Consider the following 15,215-nt stretch of genomic DNA (forward strand, 5'->3'; position numbering starts at 1 on the left):
TTCTATAATCTCTAGATTTTATTATCCCATAGTTAAGTCTTAACTAACATCAGACCTTTCTTATTTAAAAATCACAAGTCTTATGTAAAAGAACTTCCCGAGCTTTCTGGAAAGAACGATAAGGGATTTAGCTCATTTTATTACATTAGATAATGTTATGGTTACCAGATAAGAGGTGCTAGCTATATCGCGGGACAGTGCCTGGGCTGTTGGGAGTTCATGCTCCAGTCTTTGATTTTTATTTTAAATAAGGTAAACCGCACGCCTCAGGGAAAGTGCTAAGCGCGGAGGCTGGCACCGCTCTCCATTACCCACTGTCTCCCGCTTTCCCCTCCCAGCCCCAGAATTCATGCAAATTAGGCTGCTATCCCCGGGGCAATACGACCCATTTTCGCGCCATTCTCTAGGGACCCTGCAGCTATGTAAAGAGAGAGGTCCCGGAGCTTCCAAGGCAGTACTTTTCCAAGGCGGATCTTAGGGGACTGCAAGACTATTACTGGACTTTAGCGTATCTGGAAGGGCTGCTTTTTTCTCGGGGCCGAGTGGGTCTTGCGCGGGTGGGCCGTTACCAAAGCTGGCAGGACCTGCGCTGCAACGCGGGAAAGTCGGCCGCGCCCCGCCCCTCCGGCCCCAGCTCTGCACACCCCGCCCGCCGGCCCGCGCGGCTAGGGCTCCGGCTCCTGCGCTGTGGGACGGCGGCGCGCGCGGTTGCTCAGCTCTCCCCGCTCCAGCGCCGGCCGCCAGCATGGACGCTCGCCGCGCGCGGGTGAGGCTGGACGGGCTAAGGCGAGGGATGGGCGCGGTGGGTGCTGGGGGCGGGCTGACCCCCTCCAACTGCGCCGGCGGAGTGCCCTTATCAACGGGTGGCAGTCCTGGGCGGCACCCGTTTAGGCAAGCCCCAGATTTTGTGCACTTGGGGGTATTTTAGAGACTAGGGACTGTGTCCAGCGGGCGTGACACCCGGCGCGCGGGCGGTCAGAGAGTTGTGAGGTTTGCAGGATGCTTGGCAGCCTGGAGGAGCTCAAGGCCACGTGCGTCCGAGGCACACGTGTGCTGCGGGCAGCAGGGGCGGACCGGTCCCCCATTGTGTCTGCTGGTCCGAACTCTGCCCGCGGGGCGCGGAGGGGAGCGGGACGTGGAGTAGGGTGCTGCCCTGCAGCCTCCCGGACCTTTCCCAGGCACAGCCCGGGGAGGATGAATGTCTAGTAACGCATTCTCCCGGGCGCACTTGGGACCCTTGCGCTAGCTTCCTGCTTATTTTCCTCTTGGCCGTGCTGGCAGGCGCATCTAACTGCTGAGAGTTGATGGGTTGGGAGTTTAAAGGTCTTGAAAACCGCTCTCTTTAAACTTGGGTTGCGCACACTTGAGGGGGCACTTACGGTCACAGGAGGTGATTAGTGCAATGGTGGTCTTATCGGTTTGCCGACCATTTGCTCGTTTCCCATTCCCTTCCCCACCCCCAGCCTTTCTTGCAGCAACAGGACGGAGCCCTGAATGGAACATGGAACGTTACTGTTTACGCTAACGGAAACCGGAACGGAGGGTCTGCCCCAGGAGAGGTTAGAGGGTGGGGGGTTGGGTGAAGAGGAAGAAAATGACAAGCTTAAAATAAATAGCAGGGGTAAGGGGCCCACGTGAGGGGCTGGGGTACTCCGGGAGTGGGTTGGAGAGGGCGTGTTGGGGGCGTAGTTTCAGAGATACCTCTTCCCGAATGGACCTTGGCATTGGCTTTCAGGATGAAGAAAACCACATGTAGCAGGACCTGGAATCTGACATCCCTGGGTTCAAATTTGAGCCATCATGGGACTTGAATAATCTGTTTCACCACTCTACGCCTCAGTTTCCACCTTTGTTGCAAGGAATTGCTTAGTGCCTGGCACAAAAAAAAAAAAAAAAATCTGTTGAATGGCATTTGTTATTACCTACCTGCCAGGAAAATCCATGACCATTTGTATTGCTTCTTTCTGTCTTATTCTCCAAGCATACATTTGCCTGTTAACTAACTTCGCATGCGCTGACTTGTTAACGCCCAGCAAGTATTTCCCTGAGAGCTTCCAATAGAATACTTCCCTTGAGGCGGTCTTGTGCCTCTGACTGCAGGCAGGTAGATTGATGATTGCTGGCGGGCGTGCCTGCTAAGTCGCTTCAGTCCTGTCCGTCTCTTTGCGACCCTATGGACTGTAGCCCACCAGGCTCCTCTGTCCATGGATTCTCCAGGCAAGAATACTGGAGTGGGTTGCCACGCCCTCCTCTAGGGGATCTTTTTGCCCCAGGGATTGAACCCCCACCCGCAGCTCCACCAGAAATGGTGATAATTCCTGCAGCAGTGTGAGGAGCACAGCTGTTTTAGGAGACTGCGGATTCCTTCCAGCCCTGTGATCTTGGGCAATCTTATTTCACATACCTGGTACCTTTAATTTGTTCATCTGGAAAATAGGGAGTTTCTGAGACCTCCGTTAATAGGTAGTACCTCTACCTATTACCACATTTTCATGATTTTTAAAAGGACAAGACTAAAACTTCCTAAGATGATTGAATGGAGTCTGTTGAGAAGCACTGACTGGGTGGTTGGGTTCCACCATCATGAAAATAATTTTATTTGCAAGAGAAATGTGTAACGTTAGGTGTAGAAAGATCAGAAAGATATTCCCCCTACACCTCACGTCTTGGCATTATTTTGTGGGACCCGTAGCAGAACTTGCCTTCTTAAACTTTTCAGTGTATGGAGTCACTAATGTTACTCCATGGCCATATTTCAGATATTAAAAATATAGGAAGTAATACAACAGTAATGAATATTCATTGGAAAGACTGATAGTGAAGCTCCAGTACTTTGGCCACCTGGTGCAGAGCCAACTCACTGGAAAAGACTGATTGTGGGAAAGATTCCAGGCTAGAGGAGGAGAAGGGCGCGGTAGAGGATGAGACAGATTACATCACTGACTCAATGGACATGATGAGTTTGAGCAAAACTCTGGGAGGTAGTGAAGAACAGGGAAGCCTGGAGTGCTGCATTTGATGGGGTTGCAAAGAGTTGGACACGACTTAGCGACTGCACAACATTTAGGAAATCTCTTATGAAATATGAAGAAATGGTAGAAACTACTATCTTTTTTACATGAAGTAGATGTCAGTTGCATATTCTGATGATTGGTGCCAGGCAATTCATTGTTTATGAAGGAAAGAAGCATTTTCATATCCATAGGTCATATGTGTCTAATAAAAGGGCTTATAAAAACTCAAGACTTGTGTAGCAATGGAACTACAGAAAGAGCTGAGTGGCCAGCCTAATAGAGCCCTGAAGTGGAATTGGGCATTCTACCTGGGTTTGGAGGACTGTTTGACCTTTAACTTGGTTCTTGTACATTTGTTCACTGGGTTGATATATTTGATTTGTAAAGACTTGTGCAGAAATCACTGTTCCCCTCCTGATTGGCACAAGGCCTGTTTGAAAGCCTGCCCTCTTGAAGTAGAGGTGCTGCCCAGTGTTCGAGGTTTGAGAAATTAGCATCACAGTACAGAGCCCAAAGCTTACTTAGAAAGACCTCATTAGCTTGATTTTGGCTGAGGGAAAGAAATCACTCTACCATTTTGTATTTTTGAAGTACAGTCTAATTTCTTTCTTTTTTTTTTTTAAGGGCAGATTTTAGCAGTTTAGCATTTAATGCCTTGGGAGCTCAGTATAATGTTAAGAGTTTGGGAGTTTTTAAGGTGGGTTAAAGGGTAATTCCACAGGTATTTGAATAAATTGATACCAATGTTCCCTCAAAGGGATCTCTTTTTAGGATTTTACCTGATTTTGGAAAATTTTGTAGCAATTGCAAAGCCTCCTTTTTCTTTGTAGGGTATAAGAAATGGACATACCTCCTCTGCGCTGTTTGAACCTACTCAACTCAAAAATGATACCTTTCTTTAGATTCTGCAGCAAGCATCCCATTTAATAGTATGGCCATTTCCGTTTGCAGCAAAAGGATTGCAGAGCAAAGAAGAACTTCAAGAAATTCAGATATGTGAAGTTGATTTCCATGGAAACCCCGTCATCCTCTGATGACAGTTGTGACAGCTTTGCTTCTGATAATTTTGCAAACACAGTAAGTGCTGCCTGAGAATAAACAGAATGGAGTCTGCAGTGCTCAAAATGCCCCAAATGCTTTGTGCGTGATTAAAACTGCTTGCTTTTTGCCTACATTTCTATACAGCTGTTACGAAAATACAGTATGCACTGTAATTTCATTTCACTTTTTGCTGTGGTTCTAGGTAGTAATTGTTGGAGGTAGATTAGCTACTTATTCTATCCTTTTGAAATGTCGCCTAACCTAACATGCCTGATGATTTGCCATAACAACTCAGAAATCATTTGTAAACCTCTGAACCATTTTTCTTTGTAACAAAAGCTATTCTCTTGTAGTGCACTTGTAAATGTGATTTGCTCTCTGCACGGTTTACGGAAAATTGGTTCTTCAAAAAGAAAAAAAAAATGCACAACCACATTTATTTATTTATTTTACAGAAACCTAAATTCAGGTCAGATATCAGTGAAGAACTGGCAAATGTTTTTTATGAGGACTCTGATAATGAATCTTTCTGCGGCTTTTCAGAAAGTGAGGTGCAAGATGTGTTAGACCATTGTGGATTTTTACAGAAACCAAGGCCAGATGTCACTAACGAACTGGCCAGTATTTTTCATGCCGACTCTGATGATGAATCGTTTTGCGGTTTCTCAGAGAGTGAGATACAGGATGGAATGGTGAGTTTGAGAATTTCACCAATATCAGGCAATAAGATACATTTAGAGGCATGACATACTTGCTTAAAAATCTTTTTTCCATATGATTTTCATTTTAGTCATGCCAGAAGGTTTCGTTGATCTTTTAAGAAAAGTTTTAAGAGTATTTTCTTCATGTCTTAAAGCAGTTTTCTGCTAATGTAGTTCTAATAGTAAGGCTTGAGGATTTTTGTAGTCTCTGAAAATCTTAGAAACTTGTAAGAAACAATTGGCCAGCGTGCAGATTTCTGTGGCCACAGAAATCAAGCCCAATCAGAGGAAGCAGATATGTCCTCAAGATGAGCTCCAGTCACATTTAAGTGCCCAGCCCAGGGCCTGACATAGAGACTTCAGTAAAAGTTGATTCCCATAGTGGATCTATACCTGCATCTGGAAAGCCTGTGATAACTCGCATGCAGGAGCTTGAGTGCAGGTAATGACAATTAGGGCCCTGCTTGCTTCCGCTGTTGCTCTTTTGTTGGCTTTTCTTACGCCTGCTGTCTTACCTTTAACCTCTATTGTCCTGCTCAGGATGCTGCTGCCAGGGATGCGCCTCAGTCCCACTCTTATCTGAGCATGCTGTTTACTTCTGCACATGTTTTCCTCTTAGCAACACTTTCTCGATAAAGGAAATATGTTTCGGGTGCATGCTCTTCAGCTCATTGTGGTCTGACACGGGTCCACTGCCTGGGACCACAGTTGCACGGCGCTGACATAAGTGAGAACATTTGGCCAGGGAGTATTTTATCATGACCTAACTTCATGATAATGTAATATTTTCTCTTAAGAGGTGATGTTGATCTGAATCAGTGCGTATTGGAGTTATTGGCAGCACTGCTCTGTGAATCTGGGTATGACTCAAACATTGTCTACAGCCTGAATCATTTCTGGGCAGTGTTTCAGTTCTTTGTAGATGCTGTTTGTTGCGACTGAGAAAATGCCAATCGATTAAAAGGCTTAAGGATTTGTGAAAGTTTTTTTGTCATTTTATGTTCTCTCAGTCTGCACACTAAAAATAACATAAAGGTTATAAAAAGCAATGAGGTTGTTGAAATGTTAAAAAACGGGTCTTCCATTTTGGGATTTTATGGGTGGTATTTTTTACTTCTCTCTTTTTTGTTAGTTTGTTTTCAATAATCACCACAGTCAATTTCAGAATGTTTTCATCACCCCCAAAAGAAACCCTGTTCCCATCAGCAGTCACTTTGCATCCTTTCCCAGCACCCTCAGTTCCTGGCAACCACCAATCTATTTTCTCTCCTAGGTTTGCCTGTTCTAGGCATTTCATATAAATGGAACCAAACAATACGTGGTCTTTTGTGACTGGCTTCTTTCACTTAGCATGATGTTCTTGAGGTTCTTTCATGTGCCATTACTTTGTATCTTTTTATTGCTGAATAATACTCAGCTGTAAATATTCAGACCCTATCACCTTTTATGTATCCATTCATCAGTTGATGGATGTTTGAGTTATTGGCACCTTTTGGCTATTATGAATGATGCTGCTGTGAACGTTCATGTGCAATATTTGTGTGGATATGCACACCTGAGTACATACCTAAGAGTAGAATTGTTGAGTCATACAGTCTCTATGTTTAACCTTTTGAGGAACTGCCAGACTGTTCCAAAGTGGCTGCTCCATTTTACACTTCTCCCAGTGTTTGCAGATTCTGGTTTTTCCACATCCTTGCCATACTTGTTTATTTGGCTCTGCTAGTAGGTGGGAAGTGATATCTCATGATTCTGATTTGCCCCGGTGGCCAACTTTAATACATTTTAAATGATGCAAACATTACTTTTGGAATCTGAAATTTAAAAAATTTTATGCTTACACAAAATGTATTAGAGAGTTGTTAATGTTTAGTTGCTAAGTTATGTCTGACTCTTGGGACCCCATGGCCTGTAGCCTGCCAGGCTCTTCTGTCCTTGAGATTTCAAGAGGGGTAGTCAGATTCATAGAGACAGAAAGTAGAAAGATGCTTGCCAGGAGTTCTGGGGGAGATGAATGGGGAGTAATTGTTTAATGAATATAGAGTTTTAAAAAATTTCTGGAGATGGATGGTGGTGATAGTTGCAAAACACGGAGTGTATTTAATGTCACTCAACTGTACACTTAAGAATGGTTGAAGAGTAACAACATTGTAAATTAACTATACTCCAATAAAAATTAAAACAAATGGTTAAAGGGGTAAATTTTATGTATATTTTGCTACAGTTTTTAAAAAAGTAGAGCATTGAGACATCTTTAATATAGTTTAATACTACCATAAGTATGGACATCATGAGAGAACATATATTTGTCTCTAGGGAAATTCTTTTAAAATACATAGAGATTCTATTTTTTAAAGAAGTGGAAAAAGAAGCTGGGATTTTTCACAGTTTAAAAAATGACTCAGAACCACTGTCCTAGAGGCTGTGACTGTGGCGTAGTACAGTGTGTCCCAGGAAAGCTCCTAGTTAATTGGCCCTCAGGTTGTTGCGTTTATTAGTAATTCCTGATTTTGTTACTCAGAGCCGTCAGTTAAACTTGACAATTAAAGTGTTCAATGCAAATGTGTTTGCAAGTGTCTTTTGTTCCAAAGGCATTGTGTAGTCACACTCTTTCAGACTCTGTGACAGTCAGCAAGTCATTAACGCCTCGCTTGTTCTCATTGACCAGAGGCTGCAGGCCAACCGGGAGGGCTGTCGGACCCGCAGTCAATGCACGCGGTCTGGACCTCTCCGCGTGGCCATGAAGTTTCCCCCTCGAAGCACCAGGGGAGCAGCCAACAAAAGGACAGTGCCTCCTGAACCCCCAGAGAATTCTGTGACCGATTCCAATTCTGACTCGGAAGATGAAAGTGGCATGAATTTCTTGGAGAAAAGGGCTTTAAATATAAAGCAAAACAAAGCAATGGTAGGTATCTGACTTTGAAGGTGTCAGAACTGATGACCCTTCCCAGCATTTCTCTAAGCCACTTGTTGCTTATGTGTCCTAAGAACTATTTTCCACGTAGCTCTGAAAACGTCATCGCGTATGATTTAACATGTATTTCTTTCCCTTTTCTAACTTTTCTTTCAATCTGTGAAAGTTTTGGGAAATGTACAGGAGAAACAAACTCTGAGTTGTGCTGTTGTGATTTCTAGAATTTGCTTGTTTACAGCAGTTACTGTAAACCAATAATTTCTGTTTAATTTCCTCCTTTTCTAGCTTGCAAAACTCATGTCAGAATTAGAAAGCTTCCCTGGCTCCTTCCCTGGAAGGCGTTCCCTGCCGGGCCCCAGTTCAGTAAGTACAAATATTTGTTTGTGGAATGGTGTTTGGGGTAGTCTGAGGTGTTGTGATAGTTTAAAGTCTGATTTTGTTATTTTGTGTGATCTTGTAGACAGAGGTGATAGAGGAAGTCTTCTAAAAGATCTCTGGGATCTCTTCCTTGCACCCCAGGCCAGGTGTGGGCCCTCTACCCCATGCCAAGCACCTGCAGGGCTCAAATCACCCCCTTTTTTTTTTGGCCACACTGCGTATCATGTGAGATCCTAGTTCTCCCACGAGGGATTGAACCCACACTTCTGCAGTGGAAACATGGAGTCTTAAGCACTGAATTGTCAGAGTAGTTCCTCAAATGCCTTTTGATTGGTTATTTCTCTCCCTCCCACCCAAATAAACTAAGCCCCTCAGAGATAGGGAAGAAAAATTGCAAGTTGTTTTTTCTGTAACTCCAGCCCTTGGAACATTTCTACCTGGCACGGTAATCTATCTTTTTAAAATCTGAGAATGAGAAAAAAAGAAAAAACAATTTCTTAACCAAGTCATGGCCTAATATATATGATTGTATTCTGAGGAGCTAAGCTTGTGCTACTTAAGAGATATTGTAGAAAAGGTTGTTTTTTTTTTTTAAGAAAACAAGATTTTTTTCTTACATCTTTATCAAGTCAAGAATAAATAGGTCATCCCTGAGTTTGAGAGAAACTGGGCTTGGTGTTACAGAAGCTGAATTTCAATGGCTGTATTATTTCTGGGCTCATTTCCCATGCATTACAGAAAGGACGAAGGGAAATGGCAAGTGGAGCATTCCTTTTACTTATGGGAAAACCTGCCTCAGAAGAAGCTGCCACTTGTCATTTTGGAGTAAGTGGGTCCATCCTCTGTGTTTTCAGCGTCCAAAGACCCCCAGGAGGCGCACATTTCCAGGTGTTGCCTGCAGGAGAAACCCTGAGCGGAGAGCTCGTCCACTCACAAGGTCTAGATCCCGGGTCCTTGGGTCACTCAGCGCCCTGCCCACAGAGGAGGAGGAGGAGGAGGAGGAAGAGGAAGACAAGTACATGTTGGTGAGGAAGAGGAAGTCCATGGTCGGCTACATGAATGTGAGTTCTCTGCTTCTGTGTCTGCTCCTCTGTTTGCCATCTTCTGTGGGTCCAGGGATTATGGACACAGGATGGGAGCACATACAATTTCAACACCAACGATCCATGTATATTTTTAACTTAAAAAATTAATTAATTTGACTGTGGCAGGCAAGCTCTGAGGTGCAGCATGTGGGACCTAGTTCCCTGACCAGGGACTGAACCTGGGCCCCCTGCATTGGGAATGTGGAGTCCCAGCCACTGGACCACCAGGGGAGTCCCCAAGGGTCTGTATTAAATGGCCTTCTCAAACCGTCCACAATGGTTAAGGTCACATCAGCTTGTTTTGATGGCTGTTGGTAGCAGGCAAGAGAATTAAAAAGTTTTCTTGGGCTTCTCTTAATTATTTTTCAGTGATGTTGTTCTGTGATCCTTAGTAAATCCCCTTTCTCCATAAGTTCCAAGACTGATTTCCAGGTTGAGTTCTCTGTGAAGGAGTGACAAAGCGAGGATCTAAGAGGCAGAGCTGGGAAAGCGAGCCAGGAAGGACGCTGTTCCTTGATTCTCGTTATGCAGGAAGATGACATGCCCCGAAGTCGTCGCCCCGGACCCATGACCCTTCCCCATGTTGTTCGCCCGGTGGACGAAATCACGGAGGAAGAGTTGGAGAACATCTGCAACAACTCCCGAGAGAAGATCTATAACCGTTCATTGGTCAGAGCCTCTAAATAATGTCTGTAGATGTCCCCGTCTGTGAGAGACATTTTAGTGCATGGGATGTGTGCCTGGGTATTTTTCTCATGTAAGATAAGAGAATTTTGTAGCATCCTTGGGATTTAGCCTGGTTAGTTGCAGTAGTAGTAGTTGCTTAGGTAAATCTTCAGTAGCATTAAGTCTTTTCTCAATTTAGAAATTCATTTCATTCAACATAAGTAGCTGTTAATGTGTGCCTACATAGATAGGTGCTGAGAATATGCTGCTGCTGCTAAGTCGCTTCAGTCATGTCTGACTCTGTGCGACCCCCATAGACGGCAGCCCACCAGGCTCCTCCGTCCCTGGGATCCCCCAGGCAAGAATACTGGAGGTTGTCATTTCCTTCTCCAGTGCATGAAAGTGAAAAGTGAAAGTGAAGTTGTTCAGTCGTGTCGGACTCCTAGCGACCCCATGGACTGCAGCCTACCATGGGATTCACCAGGCAAGAGTACTGGAGTGGGGTGCCGTTGCCTTCTCTGCCGAGGATATGGTGGTGTGCTAAAGACAAACAAGATTTGGGCAAGCTTTCTTTTGCATATCTTTTCTTGAGATAGTTTTGATAGCATTAACTGTTGCATCTGCCAGTTGAATGGAATCACCATGCTCAATACTCTTCATGGCCTGGCGTATACGTGTGTATATAGATGTGAGGTAGGATTCAAAGAGAAAAGATCAGACTACCCACAAAAAAGGACATTCTTTTTTTTTTATTTTAATATTTTTTGTAGTCAAATTTATCTTTCTTTTTTTTCTTGGTTGTGTGGCTTGTCCTCAGCAGTAAAAGCACAGAGTCCTAACCATCAGGCTGCCCGGGGATTCACAGAGAATGACATTCTTTTAAGATTTTCTCTACAAAGAGTAGTGTTTCTGTTTTTCTTCTTATTTGCAGGGGTCAACTTGTCATCAGTGCCGCCAGAAAACTATCGATACCAAGACAAACTGCAGAAACCCAGAGTGCTGGGGTGTTCGAGGCCAATTCTGTGGTCCCTGCCTTCGAAACCGTTATGGTGAAGAAGTCAAGGATGCTCTGCTTGACCCAGTAAGTGCCTTGAAGAGGTCGTCCTTTAGGCTCCAAGGTCAGCTGTGAGCTGATAGAGGCAGAAAGAGATTGAGCTCTTGGTGTTGAAAGGCAGATGAATTCATAGTGTAGGTACTGGATAATTGTGAGCGCTTGTGGAGTGCTCGGGACCTGGCCATTCAGGGGAAGTCTGTTCTGTAGTCCCCATACTAGTAATGGTTGTGTGACTTTTTCTGTGGGATTTCCCAAGGGAATGTGATCCATTAACCACATTATGTTTTTGTTTTTTTAATAGTAATAAAAAAGATCTGAATGCAATTGATGACACCCACCTTAGAGGTTAAACAGGAGTAGATAAGTAAGGGGTGGTAAGGTTTGACTTAATGGTGCCTTTTCACGCTTCTCCTTCAGAACTGGCACTGCCCACCGTGTCGCGGGATCTGCAACTGCAGCTTCTGTCGGCAGCGAGATGGGCGATGTGCGACTGGGGTGCTCGTGTACTTAGCCAAGTACCATGGCTTTGGGAACGTGCATGCTTACTTGAAAAGGTAGGGCTGGTTTTTCTCTCTTCTGCACCCCAATCTTAATTTTTTTTTTTACATTTTTTTTTTTCAAGTTATCTGAGAAACTTATTTTAAGCACTTTTCGTATTTTTTTTCCTCAAACTTTGAACTCTATTTTGTATTGGGGTATAGCTGATTAACAATGTTGTGGTTGTGTTAGGTGAACAGTGAAGGGACTAAGCCGTACATATACGTGTGTCCATTCTCTCCCAAACACCCTGCCCCTGTTCATTTTTGTTACCTTCCTAAAGAGAAGGTGGCGGTCAGGATAGCAATCGCATGGAAAGCAGGAGAGGCACGTGGGGTGTCAGGGAGCAGTGCAAACCTTCCTCTGGGCGGTGGTGACCCTGTGGGCCCTCCTGTAAAATTTAAGCTGTGCACTTAGATGCATGTTACAATTCAACAGAAACATTTTTAAAGGAGTGAATTAGGCTCTCAGAAGATTATTATTTGTAACTTTTTAAAAATAGAAGTATGGTTAATTTACAATGTTGTATTAGTTTCAGGTATCCAGCAAAGTGATTCAGTTACATGTTAATATATTCTTTTTTGTATTTTTTCCATTACAGTTTGTTACAAACCATTGACTATAGTTTCCTGTGCTATACAGTGGACCTTGTTGGTTATTTATTTTATATATAGTAGTTTGTAACTGCTAATCCCAAACTTCTGATTTATCCTCCCCCCAACTCCCTTCCCCTCTAGTAACCATGTTTGTTTTCTAGATCTGTGAGTCTTTCTTTTTTGTAAATAAGTTTTTATTTGTGTCATATTTTTGATTCCACATATAAGTGATATCATATGATACTCGTCTTTGTCTAATTTAGTATGGTAATCTCTAGGTCTGTCCAACTGGTCCATCCAAATCGCATTATTTCATTCATTCTTAAATCGCATTATTTCATTCATTCTTTCTTATGACTGAGTAGTATTTCACTGTATATATGCACCACATCTGCTTTATCCATTCATCTGTCAATGGACACTTAGGTTGTTTCTATGTCTTGGCTATTGTAAATAGTGCTTCTATGAGCATTGGAGTGCGTGTGTCTTTTGGAATTAGAGTTTTCATAAGAGAATTCTTAGGCCAAAAACCATATCCTGACGTGTTCCCTCTTCTCTTTCAGTCTAAAACAGGAGTTTGAAATGCAAGGATAATAATTGGAAGATCCGCTACCTGCCTTCCACTTCGCAAATCTTCCTTGTTAAAGTCTTCAGTTTTGTCATGTGATTGAAACCCGGGTTAAGAATTCTGAGGCTCAGTCTGTCTTAGAGGCAAATCAAGTTGTTCCCATTAAATGTGCACGTGTGTCTGGGCATCACAGAAGTGTAGTGCCAGCTGTACTCTGCCCTCCTGCAGTTTCTCCTTTGCTTTTCTGCCCACCCCTTGCCCCATGCCGTCCTTATATTCCAGTGATTCTCCTCCATCATTTAGTTTGGGAATCCTTTTTGAATGAAGTTTTATGAAAGCATGTTGGATTTAATTGGCGTTGAAAATAGCCCTGGAATCCACGCATAAAACCAAGCACTTAGAAACACAGTAGTAGTATTAACTACCTCTATCCAATTTCAGAGACTATCCCTGTAACTTGCTCACATGTAAACACTGGGTCTGATATAGTGTTTGTCAACCTTTTTAGCAGAATCATGGCACAAAAGTTGTAAGACCGTGTGGAAAAATTAGGTGATTGTTGGCAAGTAGAGCATATGACTGTGGAGGCTTCTGAGGATAATATTTCATGTATTTTGCTTGTATTTCCTCTGCCATGTGCATCTGGCCCACACAGTCACAATATGAAGGTTCGAGGACAGTACTAAGCTTGAAATCATTGTAGAAAAGCCATCCTAGGAAATTGAGATGGGGAGGCTTCAGGAGTAGGCCAATCTTTGAATTCATGGAATAAAACCTCAGGATAATTGAGTTTGCCAAGTTTATGTCAGTTCATAACATCAGGTGTTTCAAATAAATTCTTGGTTATTTTGCATGGAAAATTGATACATAAACTCAGCTACAATCCTTTGCAGTTTTTGCTTTCTTGAAATTATAAGCCAGGCATAGAGGATTCATGTTCAGGTTTGAAGCACTTTTATAACTGAGAAGTGCCTTTTTTGGAGAAGGGTGACTGTCACCAGTTTGCGAACTTACCATCTCTGCCAGTTTAGTTTCTGGGCAGAGTCGTGTGTTGTCTCTCCCTGGCCCTGTTTCGGCATGAATCAAACCTTTCGTAGAGGTAGACTCAGAGTGTGTGTGTGTGCATTTTGCTTTGCATCTGCAGCCTGTAGCTCTGCCGGTTCGGTTCAGTGTTTGGTGCATAATTGGACCTTGAATCAATACATGTAAATAGAGCTTTTGATCTGTTACGCTTTTATACAAAGTTTTTTTATTTTAATAATAAAACGTTTTGTTTTAGCTTGTCTACTTTTTTAAAATCTTTGATACTCAATCTTACTGCACCAAGTCCTAATGTTTCCTATTTAAACAAAAGACCATTTCTGCCTTTTCAAGACCCACCTCCCCCCTTTTGGCTTAAGTTTCTGATGACAAAGGGCTAGCTCTTTTGAACAGGACCTGATTTGGTGATGTGATTAATAGCTGTGAATCAGATATGATTAATAGCTGTGAATCAGAATCAGCTAAGATAGCTACATCGACAGATAGAAAGTAGGGACCCGTGAAGTTTTACAATGATGTTTTCTTTCCCTTGGCCCTTTGCCAACACAAGAACCAACAGCAATTTCACAATACCTGGATATTTATTTTAGACTCCCTGTACCTTGAGGCCTGTTCTAGGACTGAGAGAATCAAAAGACAGAAAAAGTATGGTTCAAAAGTTCTCATATCCCATTCTTTTATTTTTTAATTTAAAAATTAAAAAAAATTTGGGGGGCCATGCCGAGCAGCATATGGGATCTTAGTTCCCCGACCAGAGGGCAAACCCAGGTCCCCTGCATTGGAAGTGTGAAAGAAGTCTTAACCACTGGACTGCCAGGGAAGTCCTAGTACCTCATTCTTCACATTAGGGTTGGCATAGTACAGCCTCTTAGTTACAAAGACAAAGAAAGTAGGAAATTGAGAATTTTGGAGAGTGTGGGGCTAGTCTGTAGACCTATATTGTAGCACACAGTTCTGGGTGAACTTGGGTGTGTCACTCAAGGGTGAGGAGAGAAGAGGCAAGCTACTTTGTTAGATGCCAAAATGGGGAGGCGGCCTGAAGGATTGCAGATGGGCATAGCTAGCCACATAGGAAACTTTTTAAAACATAATTCTGTGCCTTGAAAGTTTGTTGGAAGTGCTTATTATCAGATGAAAGTACCTGCTGGTAACCCAGGATTGCAGCAGTGCTCAATCCAACATTATAAATATTTGACAAAGAAGGGATACTAGAGTTAGTTCAGCACCTCCTAAGTACCAGACACAGTGCTCAGTACAGGATGTATGTTAGGCATTTTGGAGATGAGACTCAGCAAGGTTAAGTAACTTAAGAAAACTGAAGAGCCGTGCCTGCTCTTGTAGCCTGAGAAGATTTTAGATAATCGAGCCAAACACTGTTCTGAGGGCTTCTGATAGACTGGGTTACATATGTGATAGATAAGGCTACATATGTTGATCTTAACAGGTAATACCAGCCACCCATAGTTACACGTTTATTTCATTTTCTCTCGTAAGAATGAAGTCATTGGGAGCAAGAACACTGATCCAAATACTCATGTAGTCTGGGTTCAGCAAGTGGTTACTAAGGGAGTTCCCTCGTGGTTAAGATTCTGGGTTTTTACTGCCATGGCCTAGGTACAA

At 43.2% G+C, this 15,215-nt stretch overlaps 1 protein-coding gene across 3 annotated transcripts; it reads left to right on the top strand.

The window, feature by feature from the left end:
• Nucleotides 1–644: 644 nt before the first annotated feature.
• On the top strand, nt 645–13,832 carry CDCA7 (cell division cycle associated 7). Of its 3 annotated transcripts, none has more exons than XM_070358540.1 (10): nt 645–766; nt 3,966–4,091; nt 4,511–4,747; nt 7,425–7,661; nt 7,956–8,033; nt 8,903–9,109; nt 9,665–9,802; nt 10,731–10,880; nt 11,271–11,407; nt 12,550–13,832. In XM_070358540.1, exons 1-10 carry the CDS (start codon nt 746–748, stop codon nt 12,578–12,580), a joined length of 1,362 nt encoding a protein of 453 aa, XP_070214641.1. In that variant the 5' UTR covers nt 645–745; the 3' UTR covers nt 12,581–13,832. The 3 variants fall into 3 exon arrangements, with proteins under 3 accessions (XP_070214641.1, XP_070214639.1, XP_070214629.1); XM_070358528.1 differs by lacking the exon at nt 4,511–4,747 and adding an exon at nt 1,464–1,559 and having other exon boundaries at nt 650–766; XM_070358538.1 differs by lacking the exon at nt 4,511–4,747.
• Nucleotides 13,833–15,215: the final 1,383 nt, after the last annotated feature.

This window comes from Bos mutus, chromosome 2 (genome assembly GCF_027580195.1).
Source record: "Bos mutus isolate GX-2022 chromosome 2, NWIPB_WYAK_1.1, whole genome shotgun sequence".
Taxonomy (NCBI): domain Eukaryota; kingdom Metazoa; phylum Chordata; class Mammalia; order Artiodactyla; family Bovidae; genus Bos; species Bos mutus.